The 18425-nt window shown below is 40.1% G+C and overlaps 1 protein-coding gene across 7 annotated transcripts in view; it reads left to right on the top strand.

The window, feature by feature from the left end:
• Positions 1-16902, top strand: part of AHCYL2 (adenosylhomocysteinase like 2) — a 196585-nt gene extending 179683 nt beyond the window's left edge. For all 7 annotated transcript variants that reach the window (XM_070465897.1, XM_020874640.2, XM_020874639.2 and 4 more), the window contains 7 exons: positions 1065-1135; positions 3264-3358; positions 9605-9703; positions 11650-11718; positions 11826-11904; positions 13342-13462; positions 13857-16902. In XM_070465897.1, coding sequence (XP_070321998.1) covers positions 1065-1135; positions 3264-3358; positions 9605-9703; positions 11650-11718; positions 11826-11904; positions 13342-13462; positions 13857-13863 — 541 coding nt within the window. In that variant the 3' untranslated portion in view covers positions 13864-16902. The remainder of the gene's footprint in view (positions 1-1064; positions 1136-3263; positions 3359-9604; positions 9704-11649; positions 11719-11825; positions 11905-13341; positions 13463-13856) is intronic.
• The last annotated feature ends 1523 nt before the right edge of the window (positions 16903-18425 follow it).

Below are 18425 nucleotides of genomic sequence, written 5' to 3'. Positions count from 1 at the left end.
AAAATATAGAAGAAGAGATAGATAGGGTTGGTAGAAAATATAGAAGAGACAGATAGGCTTGGTGGTATGGGGAAGATAATAAGTTTGAGGTCCTTGTGGGACATGAGGAGGAGCTGCTGCTGCTAAGTCACTTCAGTCTTGTCCGACTCTGTGCGACCCCATAGATATCAGCCCACCCAGGCTCCCCTGTCTCTGGGATTCTCCAGGCAAGAACACTGGAGTGGGTTGCCATTTCCTTCTCCAATGAGTGAAAGTGAAAAGTTAAAGTGAAGTTGCTTAGTCGTGTCCGACTCTTAGCGACCCCATGGACTGCAGCCTACCAGGCTCCTCCATCCACGGGATTTTCCAGGCAAGAGTACTGGAGTGGGGTGCCATTGCCTTCTCCGGAGGAGGAGCTATCCAGTGGATAATTTGATCCGTGGCTCTGACGCTTTGGAGAGATCTAAGCTAAAGATATCAATGTGAAAATAAGCCACCTGTGAGGCATCATTTGTATCCAAGGGGCAGGAGTGGATAAGTGCTGAAAGAAGAGAGGAAAAGAGCACCCCACAGAGTACCAACATTTAAGGATTGACTGAGATCAAGAAGGAGCAATCAGAAAAGTAGGAAAACCAAGAGAAAACAGCATCATGGACTCCAGGACAATAGAGTTTTAAGAAGGCAAATAATGTTTAATGTAACAGAGGAAATCAAGTAATATTAGAGTCTTAAGAAAAATTTGCTTTTGGCATCCAGAAGATCATTGATGATCTTGGGGAGAGCAGTTTCAGTGGGGTACTAGGTTCAGGTGAAATGACAATTTCTAGAAATTGATTGGGGTTTCACAGTTAACCCTGTCTCTCTATTATCAGGAAGAATTAGGTCCCAGTGGTAGAAAGAACCTTTTATTTCTGTCCTATGTGAACTAAGAAAGCAGTTTGAATTTTTCACTGCTAAGAATAGTCCAGCCATATCAAAAAGTGTTGTAGGTACCAAAGCAACTTGGGTACTAGCTTTTGAGGTTATGTGGCAGAAGGTTTCCCAGCTGCCTATTTAGGTTAACTGATCATAATTTATTTCTACAGTATGGATGGATTTCGACTGGTGAAATTGAATGAGGTCATCCGACAAGTGGATATTGTTATTACCTGTACAGGTATGATTGTGACACATACAATGGGATGGCATTTGGGAACACTTGCATGGAACAAGTGAAAAATGACTGGAAATGCTCTAAACAAAACCAAACTCTGAAAGTCAGAGATAGTAGTCCACAAAACCAATCTTTCCTGTTCTTCTAACCTCTTTAGAGCTCTGACCAAAAGTGTACCATTAGGTCATCCCTAGAGGAAGTTTCTCTCTAGCCCTTTTAACTGTTTTATATCTCTATCCATCCTCAGCTACCTAGCAGATGGCTACCAATGAGTTTTATTTGGGAAGCCAGATCTTAAATTTGTACATTTAAAAAAATTTTTTACTTCCAAAAGTGATGTGTATTTCTTTCTAGTCCTTATAACTAAAGCAAGGCTAGAGCAAAATTTCTCATGGTTGGAGAAAGTGGGCAAGGTAGCTGTGTTAATTTGCAAAGAGGTAGGTTTTGAGTTTGAGTAATATGAGATACAGCTACTTTCCTTATACTGAGATACATACTATTATCTTTCCATTGGAATATTGTATTTCTTTTATAACTCTGTTTTAAAGGAAGAAAATCAGAATATTTAAGAATAAAACTATTATTTATAGCCTAAGGGGGAGCTGGGGGCAAAGAGGGACCATAAGAAACTGTTCTTGTTTCACATCAACCCCTCGATCTCTTTTCTTTGTAAGTAACTTTATTGACATGTAATTCATTTACCATACATTTCACCCACTCTAAATGTACAATTCAATGTTTTCTAGCAAATTCACAGGGTCATACAACCATCAGAATCTAATTTTTTATTGAGATGTATTTACATACCATAAAAATCACCTTTTAAAGTATACAATTCAGTGATTTTTACTAAAGTTGTACAACATCCCATTATCTAATTCCACAACATTTTTTATCATCCCCAAAAGAAATCTTACATCATTAGCAGTCACTCCTCTTTCTACCCTCCACCTTTCCCCAGCCCTAGGCTACCATTAAATTTTGTGTCTCTATAGATTTGCCTATTCTGGATATTTCATATAAACAATCATACAGTATGTTTTTCTTTTGTGACTGGCATTTTTAACCTAGCATAATATTTTCATCTTCCATGCATGTTGTAGCATGTATCAGTATTTCATTCCTTTTGATTGCTGGATAACATTCCATTTTAAGATTATATCACATTTCAGTGATGTTCATTCTTCAGTTGATGGACACTTGGGTTGTTTTTACTTTTTGGCTATTATGAACAATGCTGCTATGAACACTGTATGCAAGTTTGTTGTGAACATATCTGTAGTTCTTTTGGATGTATACCTACAAGTGGATCGTATGATAACTCTACTTTTAACATTTTGAGGAAATGCCAAACCTTCCAAAGTAACTACATTATTTTACATCCTGCCAACAATGCATGAGTTACAGTTTCTCCACATCCTTGTCAACACTTGTTACTTTCTGATTTTTAGATTATAGCCATCCTAGTATGTGTGAAGTAATGTGTCATTGTGGTATTGATTTGCATCTTTGCATGTGCATGTCAACACATTTTTGTACGTCTTTTGAAAATGTTTATTCAGATCCTTTACTCATTTTTAAAATGAGTTGTCTTTTGGACTTCCCCAATGGTCCAGTGTTTAAGATTCTGTGCTCCCAATGCAGAGGAGCTCCCAACGCAGGCAGGGTTTGAGCCTTGGTTGGGGAACTAAGATCCTGCATGCCACATGGTACGGCCAAAAACTTTCTTTAAAAAATGAGTTTTTGTTTTATTTTTGAGTTGTAAGAGTTCTGTAGAAATTTTATTATTGATCTGTATGAGTTTTTATCATATATATGATTTGCAAGTATTTTGTCCCTTTGTGTAGGTTGTTAATTCATTTTCTTATTGGTATCATTTGCAGCACATAGTTTTTAATTTCAATGTAGTCAGTTTATTTTTTCCTTTGGTTGCTTGTGCTTTAGGTACTATTATCTAAGAAACCATTGTCTAACCCAGGTCACAAAGATTTATTCCCATGCTTTGCTTAGAGTTTTATAGTTTTAACTCTTAAATTTCGGTCTCTGACACATTTTAAGTTCAGTTTACATACGGTATGAGAAAGAGTCGAACTTCATTCCTTTTCATGTGGATATCTCTTCTGTTTTTAAGGTAATAAGAATGTGGTAACCAGAGAGCATTTAGATCGTATGAAGAATAGCTGCATCGTTTGTAACATGGGACATTCAAACACGGAGATTGACGTGGTAAGATCAAGTGACTCATCACTGGGGGCTTTTATTTTTTCTCTCTTTCCTAAGAAACATAAACTAGAAGAAGAAGAAGAAGCAGGGTCACCAGCCATCCTAAAACTGGCAGAGCTGTTCACAGTCTGTTCACTCACTAGCCTTTTGGCCTATGAGTATGGATTCTACAAAGCTTCTTCATCTCAATTTAATCATTTCAAATGATTGGTTTTCCACCTAAGCTTGATGCCTACTTGTACTGTAAGCCATTTCATCTTTGTGTTTAGGATTAAGAGCAAAAAAGGATATAATAAATGTGAATCAGTATGCTAGTCAGTATTTGGGGGATATTTGAATTTGCTATAAAAGTGAGACAAGTAGCTTGGTCTAAGGAAACAAGTTAAGGCAGAGAAATTTATAGGCTGGAATGAGAACACTGCTTAAGATTGACTGTGTCTATCAAATTTTGTGGTTTCTTTTTTTTCTCTCCCTCTTTCATGGAACTAACTCTTCCTTTAACATATTTTCCAAACTATAGTATTGGATCTCCAGGTGTCAAAATCAGTTCAGTAGTATGTGTTCCTCAAACCTGGAAAATCTATCACCTTTATTCTCTAATTTTATTAAAGTCATCAAAAATTTTCCAATCCAACAGAACACTTGGTCCTACCAAGTTGCCCAAGTAATAGTTAATAGAAGTGCTATTTATTTCTTTTCAGACTTACCAAAGTATCTCTCAGTGTGACTCTGCCTCTGGTTTTAAATTTTTCTGGCACTTTTCTGGCACAGCTATATTTCTCTCTGGGTAAATGGCTCAAGCAAAGCATGCTTTCATCTCCACTGAGGGCTGCTCTGATTGAGCTTCAGCATGCCAGGTAAGGATCAGTGGATATAGTGGGAGCTTGTTGGACATCTATTTTAAATGGTTTCTCTTTTTAACTCTGTGTTCTATTCTTCTATTATTAAAAATAGCTGGGAAAAAAACAAGCTACCAGAGCCTCTTTCTACCCTTGAGGTTTTTGAGTGGCGTGACTCCATTACTTTGTCTCACCATGATATTTTGCTTATAATGAGTAATTTGTTTAGTTTTTATTTTTGAGGTTTGTGGGGGTTTTTTTGGTTTGGAGGTTTTTTTGTTTTTGGTTAAGTTTTACTTTTGTGTGATACTGCCCCTTTATTAAGTGGTCAAAGATATTAATATTTCTAAACTGTCTAGCCTATGATTGTCTTTTTCTGGATTGATCTGCCTGTAGAGCCCCCAGATGAAAAGGCTTAAAGGGAAGTGGTCATACTTTGAGCCCTGAGGAGAAACCTTCTGAGTAAGGGAAAAGGGAGGAATTTCCCCTTCCAAACCCTTAAGAAGCTCTAAAATAAAGATAATTCCAAATGTAGTCATGTAATTTTTATATTTTTAATTTATTTCATTTCATCCTCTTACCACCCCATGAGGCATTATTCTTATTCTTGATTTTCAGATGGGAAACTAAAGACTTAAGTGTATTGTTCAGTCATAGTCATTGAGTCAAAAATGAAATTGGAGCACAGAATCCATGTTTTTTTTAACTTCTTGTCCAGTGTTTTTGTCTTTGTTTTTCTGTATTTGTTTGTTTGTTTAGGGTATTCTTTTTGGTTGGTTGGGCTTGTGTTTTCTTTCTTTGGTCATGTGGCGCGGCTTATGGGATTGAAGCCAGGCCCCAGCTGTGAAACACCGAGTCCTGTCCACTGGACCACCAGGGAATTCCCTGTTTTTCTGTGTTACACTATTATCTCCTCGTGCTTTTTATATTAATCAAATTGTGTTGGTAATCTCTTCTCCAAAGGCAGTCCAGACATGGTAATTTCTCAGAATAAAGGCTAAGAGACTCTTTACCCTCAATCATAAGTATTTATTGTGTGATTGCTCTATGCCAGGTGCTATTCTAGATATTTGAGATCAGTGCACAAAACAGGAGAAGATTCCTGCCCTCAAAGAGCTTGTATTTTAGTGAGAAGAAGGACAATAAACGTAATAAGTAAAATTTATAGAATGTGAAAGCCCCAGGGGAAAAAAAGAAAAAGTAGAGCGTGGTAAGGGGAATCAAGAGTGCTAGGCTGTGACTTTAAACAGAGGGATCAAGGTGAGCCTCATCACAGAGATGATGGTTGAGCAAAGCTGAAGAAATTAGCCATGTTGACTTTTGGGTGAAGGACATTTCCAGAGGAGGGAACTGCCAGAGCAAACGCCCTAAGGCATGAGTTGCCTAGTCTGAGGATCAACAATAAGGCCAGTGTGACTGGAGCAGAAGAGCATGGGGCAGGGAAGAGTGGAAATGAGGTCAGAGATGTGATGAACCAGTTCTTATAGGACCTCAGAGGCCATTATGAGAGTTCCTGATGTGTTCTGAGAGTAGAGAACCACTGTCGGATTTATGGCTTCTGTTTTAAAAGGATAATTTTTTTAATTTTAAAAGGATCACCCTAGCTGCTAAACCTACTTTTGCAGGTGTTGCTAGGTAGGCCCCCGTATCTGCCACTGATACTTACCAGGAACCATCTTTCAACTGTCTTTGTGCTTTCTTAGCAGAAAATATATGACTCAGCTAAATGATCCAGAAAGGGGGATGTTTAGAATCACTTTGGAAAAGTTTACTCTATCTTCAATGGTAGTGTCACGAGGCACATAAATGAAATTTAAGGAAATAGCAAACTCAAGTAATCATGGATTCCAGAATGTTCATTCACTCCTTAGTAAATCTATGTTGAGTTCTTGCTCTGCTCTGTGCTTAGTACTAATTGGCTGAAGAAGTAGCAGTGAACAAATATGCTTGCTTTCTTAGAGCTTAATTCTGGTGTGGGAAACGGTGACTAAACAGACAGTTAATGTCAGCTAATGCCTAATACTGAAGTAAAGCAGAAAGATGAGTGCATTGAGGATGCTGTTTAGTTGGGACAATCAAAGAAGACTCTTTGAGGAAATAACATTTACACGAAGCTTGAATGACTATTGAGAGAGGATAATGAGTAAAGACCACGAGGTAGAAACATGTTTGATGTGTTTGAGGAACAGAAAAGAGTGCTTGGTGTGTTTGAGGAACAGAAAAAATACCATTGTGGCAAGAACAGAATGGATAAGGGGATGAGGATAAGAGGCAGGCAGCGAGGAGATAAGCCATGGCTCAGACTTTAGATTTTATTGTTCGTACAAGAGAAGCCATTGGAAGGTTTTGAGTGGATGACTGATAAAATCTGACTTATGTTTTAAAAGAGTACCCTGGCTGTTATATGACGAAAACACTTATGGAGCTTGAGTGGTGACAGGGACGATAGAAAACTCTTTTCAGTATTTCCAGCAACAGAAGGTAGTAGCTTGGGTTAGATGGATAAACAATGGAGGTGGTTAGAAGTGATGTGAAGGTAGCAGTATATTGTGAAGAAGTGATATATTGTGTAGCAATGGGATTTGCTACATGGACTGGATGCAGAGTGTGATAAAAAGAGAGGAGAATCACTGTAAGTTAACTCAGCAAAACTGCAAAGGAGAATGGTTTGGTAAGTTTTTATCCAGATTTTTTAGTGATAAAAATGTAAGGGTCTTTTTGTGTGTGTGAAAGAATTTACAGTTAACCTAACCTTGAAACATTGACTGCTGCATTTTTAGATGGAATCGCTCATGGAAAGAGTTGGAAACCTATGTTATTTTCTGAAAAATAAGACCATGAATACTCAGGGAACCTGTGATGGAGATTGTGCTCTCAGCTGCATTTTGGCCAAGTCTTTCTTTCACATACTTCCTTTCTCTTGAAAAGAGACCTGCTTACCCATATGTGTCACACAGACAGCCTGTATGATTGTAAGCTTCACAGTTCAAGTACCTAAACCATTATGTGCACATGCTTTGAAAGTTTTTGCCAGCCAAAGAATTACCACCTGAGACTTGCTACCAACTCCATGCTTCACAGGACTAGAACCACAGTTGTTCTTGGCTTTACAGTGGGATGTACACCTAGTTTGGGAAGGGAGTGAGCATAGGGAGTCTTTTTCTTGGTAGATTGCTTAGTGACTATAAATTCACAGAAAAGGCATTGGATGTCTTTAAGTGAAATTCTTGTAAAATTGCTAGCCATAGGAAACGCTTCTCTCAAGGAGTGTGAACGGCAAATAGACTTCAGTAGATTATTGGAGTTGCCTGGGCAGTGCCAGGGGTCACTTAACCAAGTTTCTCTTGAAACACCATTTGAAACCCTCAGGTCTTTTGCTTGCATCATAGCCATCCCAGTTCTGTCATAAGTCACCACTACTAAACATTGATCATTTTATGATGTTCCTAAGAAGTTCCCTTTTCTTGATTCCACCATATCTTTTTTTTCAGGGAATACTTCCTAAAACAAGAGACTCTTAGCGTCATTGTGTCAGTTCTTTACTTCCACTCACAAGGATTGTTTGTCCCATGAAAGATTAGGAATATAAAACACTAAGAAATTGAAGTTCTTCGTCCCATTATCTCAATGAAAAAGTTGCCAGTGTTACCAGGGAGTATCTCTTGTCTCTATATGGTTATTGTCCTCCATGGTAATGTTTCTGAAAGCTAAGGAATTACTTTGTATATCCTTAACTTCCCAAAATGGCCTATTTATTGAAATTCTTTTTTAATTCTATTTACAGTGTTTATTTATAAAATTTCTCTTTAAAATTCTAATTTTAAAGTAATGCTTGCTTAATTTAAAATTCAAGCAATATATTGATAAATATATTTTAAACAAGTAAAAAATTTACAAAATTGAGATTATAGTATATTATTTCTACAGCTAGATTTTTTTCACTTAACAATAATGTATAGTTTTCTTGTTAACAAATACAGATCTACTAATTTTTTTTTTAAGAATTACATTATATTCCATTGTATGGAATTATCCTGATTTACTTAGCCATTCCTGTGTTGATATACATTTTTTGCTGTTACAAGTAATGTTGGGCTAAACATTCTTGGGCACTTATATTTCTGAATTTGAACAAGTATTTCTATAAGATAGAAGCCTAAAAGTGAATTTGATTGGACAAAGATTAGGTAAATAAATAATTTTGTTAGCTACTGCCAAATTGCCCTCTAGAAAAGTTGAACTAATTTATGAAACTTGACATCTCAACAGATTTTATATTTCCCATTTACCTAATAAAGAAATGGTCCAGACCGTTAATAAAGTCCTAAATATACTGAATATAATTATATGTCTTTCTTTCCCACTAGATTAGTAAAGAAAAGATACAGTCTCTGTCAATAAACAGCTCCAGTAGGGGAGTCCATAGTCTTATCTATAATAGTGTTCTTTGCTAAAATGCCTAGAATATAGTATACATTCTAGTAAATGAATGTTGTATAAATAAAGTGTTTCTGTTTATTTGTCTGAAAACTACTATTTGGCAGAATTTCTCAGTGTTACCACTTGAGCCAGTGGGTAGTCTTAAGAGTACAGACTCCCTTTCTATTTTAGGCATTGCCTCTTGGAAGAAGGAAGTTGTGGTCTTAAGTCTAAACCCTGTGACTGTTATTTGATTGCTGCCGTTAATAAACTTAACATTTCTTCTCTTGTCCTCGGAATATACACTATACAGAAATGGAAGGAGGGTGAGCCATTGGGAGCTTTATTCTACCATGAAGCGTTGCTCTAAAGGCTACCTCACATCTGCACCTAGGTCACAAAGCTTCTGTAACCTTAGGGTGAACCACCCTCATTGAGAAGGTGGAACCTGGGACATTGGAACATGAGGGCAGAACCCTGGGCCCCCTCATGCTCTGTGTAGGGCATTCAGCCTTCTCTAACTAATCTCACTCAGCTCTGACCCTCCTTTTCCTATATCTCTTCAGCACTTACGTGTTCAGTTTGCACTGTATTAATTTGCACTGTTTGCATGCTGCTTCATAAGTATTAAAGGCTTTTATCCCCTCACAAATGTATTGTTTTGTGTCCCAAACCAAAGCACAAGCTTGTTGAAGGCAGAAACCATGTCTTTGGTTTCTTTTGTATTTCCCATAGCACCTTTTACTGTGCTTAGCAGAGAGTTGGTACACAGTATATGTTGTGGAATGACATCCTGAGTGATCCCTCCCTTGGCTGGGCCTAAGATTAAGTCCCCTGAAATGGAACAGTCTTAAACAACCCAGGACAGGTATTCTCCATCTGGCATGTTGGTTGCTTCTTTCAACTTGCTATTTGAAATGACTCCCTTCAACATCTTTCCATCCAAAAAGTGGGACATGGCACAGCTAATGATGTGCTTGCTGTATTCCAGGCGAGTCTGCGGACACCAGAACTGACGTGGGAGCGAGTGAGATCCCAAGTTGACCATGTAATATGGCCTGACGGCAAGAGGATAGTATTGTTGGCAGAGGTAAGATCTGTGGCTGGTAGAGAGATTCACCCCTGGCAGGAGAAACTGCAGTACCCAGGTCTCCTCCCCCTCACGTTCTCTCACACTTTCAACTCCACTTAAGAAGAGGCTTAACTACTTTACCAAATGGATTTTATATCTAATTGTGAAAGGTCTTTTCATTCAGCAATTAAGAAAACTATTTTGGTTCCCCACTTTTCACCAATTATGCTGTCTCTCCATGTCACTCTACAGGTTGAGTCAGACAATGACATTACTGTAGAAGGAATTAACGGGTAGAACCATTGACACTTTGAGTGATGCTTACAAGGAGATGATGTCATTTGTGGGATGGTTTAATCAATAGGCACAAAGTAGATATTCCTGACTGTAACTGAGACAGTCTTAAGCAAACTCTGGGAAGGTCATGTCTTTGCTAATAGATCCCTTGTTTCTGAGTGTCCATTCCCCTAAGTTGAGCCAGCCAGTTATGTATTGGTTGTGTGATTGATCATTCCCTATGACTTCTTCTGGGCTTCCCTGGTGGCTCAGCTGGTAAAGAATCTGCCCACAATGCAGAATACCTGGGTTTGATCCCTGGGTTGGGAAGATCCCTTGGAGAAGGGAAAGGCTACCCACTCCAGTATTCTGGTCTGGAGAATTTCATGGACTATATAATCCATGGGGTCGCAAAGAGTTGGACATGACTGAGTGACTTTCACTTTCACTCTCATGACTTTTAGTTCAGCCTTCCTCTTGTCTTCGATTCCTTTTTTTTTTCTGGCCATACCTCATGGCATGTGATCAAACTGGCAACCCTTGGCGTTGGAAGTGTAGTCAACCGTAAGGCCACCAGGGAAGTCCTGCCTTTTCATTCCATTTAGACTTCCATGTCAGTGTTTGGCCACGTTTCCTTTCTTGACAGTTTCTCTTCCCTATCCTAGATTTTTGACAGCTGTAACAATGTCCCCTGTTTTTACCTTGACACTTTTCTCTTCTTCAGGGAAAGATACCAAGGTTACAAGGAGAATACTAATACTTTCCTAGTTTTGATCTTCAGTCTTATTTCTTAATTAAAGAAACAATATAAAAATGTAAAATATATGCTGTATTCACCTAAGGACCTTTAAATTTTTGAGTATTCTGCCTATTCTCTTCACCTTTTCTCACATTCTCAAATACTTTAGGGCATCTATAACGTATGTACAAGAGGATGTACAGGGAGAAGATGGGCATTGTTAAATATTCACTGACTGCTTTAAAGTCAGCCCACTGTCTGGTGACTTATTTCTAGTTGCCCTGAGAGGTTCCGTCTAGTAATTTTGGTGACAAAAGCTAGCACCACAGTTGTTTTTGGCTACTATGGTTGAACAAAAAACTATGGTCAAGCTTCCTAGGAAATAAAGTAGTAAAGGATGGCATTGGGGTAAGGTTCTAGTCCTTCTAACTCTCTGAATTACCCACTGGAAATACATGACTGCCCTTGAATTCAGGAGCTGAAGAAGAAGCACAGAAACTATTGCAGCTTCCTAAAGCAAAAAATATCTCCCATCACAACCTGGAGAGATTGCCCTTGAATTTGACCAGACCATTGTTTAGGACATTTTTTCAAAGGAATAGCAATGCCCCAGAAGGAAGATATTCTGTAATAGAAAGTAAAAATTCAAGGGAAATATACCCTTCCATGGCATAAGCCTGTGTCAAGTGACCACCTCTATTTTTTTTTCTATTCCTTTTTACATAAACCTAGAGATCTTTTATCTTGTTACCTTCATCAGATTTTCCGGAACTTTTTAACATTTCACTCAAAGGTCAATCGGTTAATTTCCACTGATTGAACAACTGCTTTTTGTCCAGCATTTTAGTTGAGAAGTGTTTGGAAAATGGCAGTCATGTTCTTCTCACATTGCGCCAAGTCAGAGACTCCATCTAACCAACCTCTATGTGTGTTAACCCTTGCACTCTAGGGCCGTCTGCTGAACCTAAGCTGCTCCACAGTGCCTACATTTGTGCTCTCAATCACTGCTACAACTCAGGTGAGGTCTCCAGAGTGGCGAAGCAGTGGGCTGGAGAGGGGCCCTAGCCTATGAGGGTTCCACGGTTGCTGTGAGTGGCCTGTCAGCATCCATCTCTGCTTTTCTAGGCTCTAGCCCTGATAGAGCTCTACAATGCTCCTGAGGGTCGCTATAAGCAAGATGTCTACCTGTTGCCCAAGAAAATGGGTAAGCATGAGCTTTTTAATCCTCTTCCTTACCAAGTAGCTCAGAGTCAGAGACTAAGTGAAGTTGGGGGACATTATATTTCTTAGGAATAAAAAAAGGATATTTTCATCTTGTAAAGTAGGAGCTAAACTCCATCCCCAGTTGATTTATCACATTTTCCAAATAGGTTGCCCTGATGAAGTCAGGACATTTTGCTGTGATTTAGTTTACCTGTCTATGAATTTTCAGGACTTTCCCAAAGTATCTATTATACAAGAAAAGAATCTCAAAGGAAAAAAAATCTCCCCCCCAAGAGAGAGGAAAATCTTGTGACATCTGACTTACTCCAGTTCTAGGCTACTGAATAGCCCCTACCAAACTTTTCTACTCCCACCTCCTAACTCTGACCTTGTTATTTCAGGCCAAAGGAAAGACTCTGGACAGCTTCTGTTAAGAGTTTAATTATGTGGCTGTTTCATATAAGAGAAGCATTTAACTGCCTTCAATTTTTAAAGAATACTGCCTCAAGCGCCTGAACTGATAGAGTATGTTTATAAACTCCCAAACCAAAGATCGGGGGAGTAAATCAGCTTCTGGTTTTGTTTTGCTTCAGGATTAGATGCACAGCAACTGTGAGCAGTTGATATATTCTCCCTTTAATAGACACTTTGGATGAATATAAAAAAGTCTAATAGTTCATAACTGAATGTTTAATGAAGTTAGGGAGACCAAACCAATACATAGGAAGTGACACAAAATTCTGAAAAAGTAATATGTATTTAGGTAAGAATATAAATAGAAACCCCTAAGAACTAGGGGGACTGAAAGCAAAGCCAATAGTGTAGGATCCTTCTCAGTCACTCTTTTCAGAGCTCCACAGGTGTCAGTTTTCCTGAGTGACCCAGAGTATAAAGTTTAGGGCAAAACTAACGTAGGAGCTTCCTGTTTTTTAGTCCCTCAACTCTCCCATCCTTTCTTTTGCATTCTCAGGCTGATGTGCCGCTTTCATTTCTCTCTCACTTTTCTATAGAGAAGGAAAGGTTCCAGGCTGAAATAGCTTGTCAGGAAGAAATGTTATGCCTTTGAAAAGCACTGGGCTTAAGCTCAAGCAACCATTCCTTAGAATTGGGGTCCAGTGAGCAAAAGCTGAGCTCCAAGAATTAGAAGGTATCTTGGGACATTCTCTGGCTCAGATGGTAAAGAATCTGCCTGCAATGCAGGAGGCCCAAATTTGATCCCTGGGTTGGGAAGATCTCCTGGAGAAGGGAATGACAATCCACTCCAGTGTTCTTGCCTGGAGAATCCCCTGGACAGAGGGGCCTGACGGGCTACAGTCCACGGGGTTGCAAAGAGCCAGATACGACTGAGCGACTGACACTTTCCTCTTTTTAAGGCTGGAGAGAACAGCCAGACAAGAGGCATGAATGCTTATACCGGGACTTGTGTGATCTGTTTCAGATGAGTATGTGGCCAGCCTACACCTGCCCACCTTTGATGCCCACCTGACTGAGCTGACAGATGAACAGGCCAAGTATCTGGGGCTCAACAAAAATGGGCCCTTCAAGCCCAATTACTACAGGTACTTGAACTCCCTAGAAGTGGGGAAGCCTGGGTAGTCATGAGCTTCCTGCAGTGGAATTGGTCTTGGCATCCATCACCATGTTTCCATGAACTCAGAAAAATAAACCCACTCTCCCCACTGCCACCCCCAAAGGATTCTTTGAGGCCATGTCCAAACATGAAATAATATTCCCTTTCTTGATTTGTCATTTCATCTTCTTGATATGACGTTTACCCCTGTCTAGAGAAAAACTGGCCTTTTCCATTGATATGAAAAAGCACTGCATTTATCTACCCTCACCACACATGCCAGAAAAATGCCTGCCTCCTCGTTATACCTTCAGGCAGTCTCTTCATGTCCCAGCATCCCCACAAGCTGATAACATCAGTCTCATCTTTCTTTTTCCCTGTAGGTATTAAGTTCCTGTAACTCAAGCCGGAAGTTTTAACGAATAGAACTCCTATACAGGAAAGAACCCAGCAAACTGCTTCTCCAATAAGCTGCCCGCCGTGCTCACCCTCTATGTTAGGTTATTTATTTATTAAAATCTAGAATTCTGTGCCTGTCTCCTCGGCCCAGAGTGTGGTTGCTGTCCCAAGGGCTGTGAGAGCCGCAGGGGACAGGCTGAGGAAGGAAGGAAATGGGGTTCCCGGTGCATCTTTTGCATCATTCCCCACTGACTCGGAATCCTCAGCACTGGTCATTGTTCTCTAGTCCAGGCTCAGGAGTTTGTCTGTGGATTCCAGACTCCTTGTTTTCTGGGGTTTTCTGGAATAAATTTTTAGCAGCTGCCTTTCTCAGCTTTGGCCCTTCCCCAGGTGAGGCCTGTAGGAAGCCATTGAGTTAACACGGCCTGGGTTCCCAGCCTTGACTCTCTCTATCACTGCCTTCTTTATAAAATGGCTGGGAAGGAAGGAGTGTTGTGTCTTTGGCAAACTGCACCGAGATCTCAGCTGTGCCTGTGCTTCCTGGGAGTCTCCTTCCTTACCCAGGACTCCTTTTCTTCCCCTTGAATATTTATGTCCATTTTAACACTTTCAGGTTCCAAGAGGAGTGTGCCTCTACTATTTCCTCAGCAGCTCTGATGTTTGTCAGACATTTGTTTTGCCATCTTTCTAACCCACCTAGCCTCTGCTCAGGAAGTGAGGGCCAGCCCGACTGGGGCCCATAATTTTACTTCCTTGTCATTTAACTGGATAGTTTCCCAGGAGGCCCCCTCCAGGTTGGCACTATCTCAGAAAAAAGGAGGCTTGTTGTGAAACACTGCTTCCCGAAACTTCCTTCAATTGCCTAAAACTCCTTCTAAAGCTGAGCAGGAAGTGGCTTACTTTCCAAGGGACCCGGGAGAGCAGGGCTTCAGAAATGCAGCCCACAGCTTAGCACCCTAAAGAAGCAGAATATATTTGTCTCCTGGGAAGGGCTTTGAAGCTTAACTGGCTAAGCTACACAGGGAAGACACTGTAAACTGAATCCATGTGATCACAGCTCGGTTGACTAATTTGAACCTCATCAAATATTCATCCCTTTGGCCATTGCCATTGATGAAACTGAGATCTAATATCTCTGCAATTTGGTCTGTGGTCTTTCTTTTCTGCTGGGATATAGCTTTATGTTCTGCCAAAATTTCGATCTTGGGATTCTGTGTTTTGGAGGTAGTTTCTTAAGTAAACTCCAAAATTACAAAAAAATGTAATACGAGCAGCCTGAAGTGTTGTGTCCCACCTAAGAGCTGAATTCCTGTTAGCATGAAAGGTTCCACTGGGACCAGATTGGTTCCAAGAGGTAAAGTCTGGAGTAGCCCTAGTATCTGGAATGAAATCAGTCCTTTTTCCCTCTGCCAACCCTGTTAACACTCTCCATTTTCTTTGTTTGTTTTTCTGTTTTTTCCCTTATCCTGGTCTGCCTCAAAGTCTCAAGACTAGGGTGACTCAAGGAAACACCAGACCACCCAGGATCACCATAACCTTCCCAACCTAATTCTGCCCTCCGATTTCTACCTTCTCTAACTTCTCCTGGTCTTCACATATAGCCACAGAGCTAGTCTGGAAATGACCTTCCTTTTGGAGGTAGGAAGGTGGACCTTAGGTAAATGGCTGTTTGCCTCATTAAATAGTACAGTCTCAACCCATAGAATCTGGTTCCTCAGAGGCCATATATCTTAGCAAGTACTGGAAAAATGCCACATACATGGCTATATTTTTTCATGGAGAAGATCATAAATGTTGAAAATTCCACTAGGCTATTCAGTTCTTCCTTTTGCCTACCCAGTTCTGGCTTTTGTATTAATTAACTGGATTAATTGCAGAAGATTCAAAAGATGAGATTTGTATCTCATCTTATATCCAGAGATGATTCCATTAGGCAGATATCTAGATCCTAGCCTATTATGTTCCTAAGCCAAAAGTCATAACCTGTTGTTTCTCAGCAAAGCCTGGCAGCTGCCTGTGGAACCCACAAGCATGTGCTGATCCTGTCAGTGCATACTCCACCTTGCCATGGTGAAGAGACCATTCCACATGAAAAAGGAGCCACACTGGGCTTCTAGATTAGGTTGCCCATGTTGCTGCCCATGGTGAGGTGTTTGCCTCTGAGTTTCAGGTGATCACCATCCTTTCTTTCTGGGGACTCTGTGTCATAATCATTAATGAGAAGGAGGTCCAGGCCTCCTGAGTATTTGGGTTCTACTTTGGTGTTGGAATTCGGTCATTATTCTTTCTGCCCAGGTAATCAGAACAGAAGTGTCTTCTTCCCTCACTTAGATGCATCCTAGGTATCTGGATGCATCTTAAGCTCTCACCTTAAATGCATTTCTAGGTATCTGGAAGCCTGGGAAAGAAGACCAATGATCTCTTTATATGTGGCCCTGGCCTGTGAGGTCTTACCATTTTCTCTGCAATGAATTATGCTAATTTTCAATGATTTTTTTTTTTTTTTGCTTTCTTAATAGAAATATTTTCTTTTTCTCATTAAAAAAAATAATAATAAGGTTATCTGGTCTACCTTGCCTCTGCCCTCCTGGCTCCTAATCCTCCCCTCCTATATGAGCACGGCTCCCCATGGCCACATGCTCCTACGAAGCTTTTCTGCTGCTTGGCTTTTCTCTGAACAGATCTGAAATTGCTGCTCCTGTGGTTTTCTCCAAATTAACTTTGTCATGGTTTTAAAAAAAAAATCAAAATGCATTGTTGCATTATGCTTTTTTAATAAAGGAAAATTACAGAAAAAAATAGGCAACACCAGCAAATTATATGTGGACAAGTTCTAAACTACATATACATACATATATATATATAAATAATCATCTAGTTCTCATTGTCATCTTACTGAAAGGAAATAAAACCTCTAATGATTGCCATTTCTGAGAGGCTCTTGGAAATCTTTATGTCTAAGTGATTGTATTAGATCAGCAATAATGAATATGTAATCTCAAAAGATAAATAAAATATTCTTAAAATGGATTCTGGTGCTGAGAGTATTCCTTGCTTCAGTAAACTAGGAATTCAGGGATGAGAGACGTTTCTGGGCAACGGGCTAAAGAGCCCGCTGTAGCACAAGGATATGAAAAGCTGAAGTGCTTACCAGTAGGCGGCCTTAGCCTTGAGTCCCTTATCCCATGGTGGATCACTCCAATCATAAATGTCACCCTCCCCCCACTGCCCACCCTGTTATGTGTATAAAGAACCTGCTTTCTTGGAGCCACCCCTCTGGGGAGTTGAGACATACAGGCTTAAGGCAGAGAAACTAAATAAAGCCTGGTTCTTGGTTCCCCAAGCCCTCCCTGTGCTGCCCTTAGCTGGAGAGCACAGAAAGGCAGCATCCTACGCTTTGGGACCAAACGCCCCTGACTCGAGGATGACTGCTACCTCTAACCAAAGAGAAGAAAGGAATCTAGCAGAAAATTGTCTCTCTAAGTCAGGTTTTGCCTGACTAAATCATAACCAGAGGATCAGTCCAGCTACTTGTTCTTTCTCATTTTGAGAAATAGCCACTTTACTTGACAACCTAAACTAGTTCTACATCCTGTATGCAAGATGGTTTCTTCCCTATCAGAATCTCACACCTCTGTGACCTCTGTATCTAAACTAAGGGCCATGGGGCTGGATAAACTATCTTGCTACTCTACTGGGAGTTGAGAAAGAGCAAGCAGTTGGATTCATCCCCTGGTTATGATTTAGTCAGGTAAAACCTGTCTTAAAGACAATTCTCTGCCATATTCCTTTCTTCTCCTTGGCTAGATGTAGTAGTAAGGTAATTGGTAATGGCTCAAAGCTGGCCCTTTCTCAAAGCAGATGCAGCAGCTAGCAGTGGAGCCTGTGAGCCAGCTATAGGGTTTGCTCTGCTGCAGCAAGGTTTAACTCTTGTGAAAGATGGAAACTTGAGTGCCTTGGTCTTAGTTTCAGGTTCACAGGGTCCTTCCAGGCTACCCACTGCAGTGCAGCTTCTCTGTCTTGCAGTATTGTGGAAAGAGCTTGGGGCCAGGCTGACTTGACCAACTCTACCATTTACAAGTTGTGTGACTCAGCCAAATTATTTGACCACTCAGAGCCTCAGTTTTCTTGCCTGTCAAATGGATAATGTTTATCTCCTAAAGATTTAATGATTTCAGTTTTAAAATACTGCTTAAAGACCCAGCAGACACTCAGACACTTAATTGGTATAAAGACCAATTCCTTGTCTCAGTCTAGGGCCCTACAGCCTCAGTTGCCTTATTACAGCCACATGTGTTCTTGGTGGAGCAAAGAGGGTATTCTATCCTTTTCCTACTATTTTATCCTGGCTGCCCAATATCCTCAAAGCTAGGTATTTTAAGACTTCCTGCAATGTTATTTTTAAGCTTTTTCAGTGCTGGGTGTTATCTATTTAATCACAAATCTGACCTCTGGATTAAAGTGGAGTGCTTATGGGGGAAATGGGCATGTTTGGTCCTTGTAACTATACCTATTTATACCTCTCTCTAGCCCTCTGCCAGCAGCCTCACAAT

This window comes from Odocoileus virginianus, chromosome 1 (genome assembly GCF_023699985.2).
Source record: "Odocoileus virginianus isolate 20LAN1187 ecotype Illinois chromosome 1, Ovbor_1.2, whole genome shotgun sequence".
NCBI classification, from domain to species: Eukaryota; Metazoa; Chordata; class Mammalia; order Artiodactyla; family Cervidae; genus Odocoileus; species Odocoileus virginianus.
This window is presented reverse-complemented; position numbering and strand designations above follow the sequence as displayed.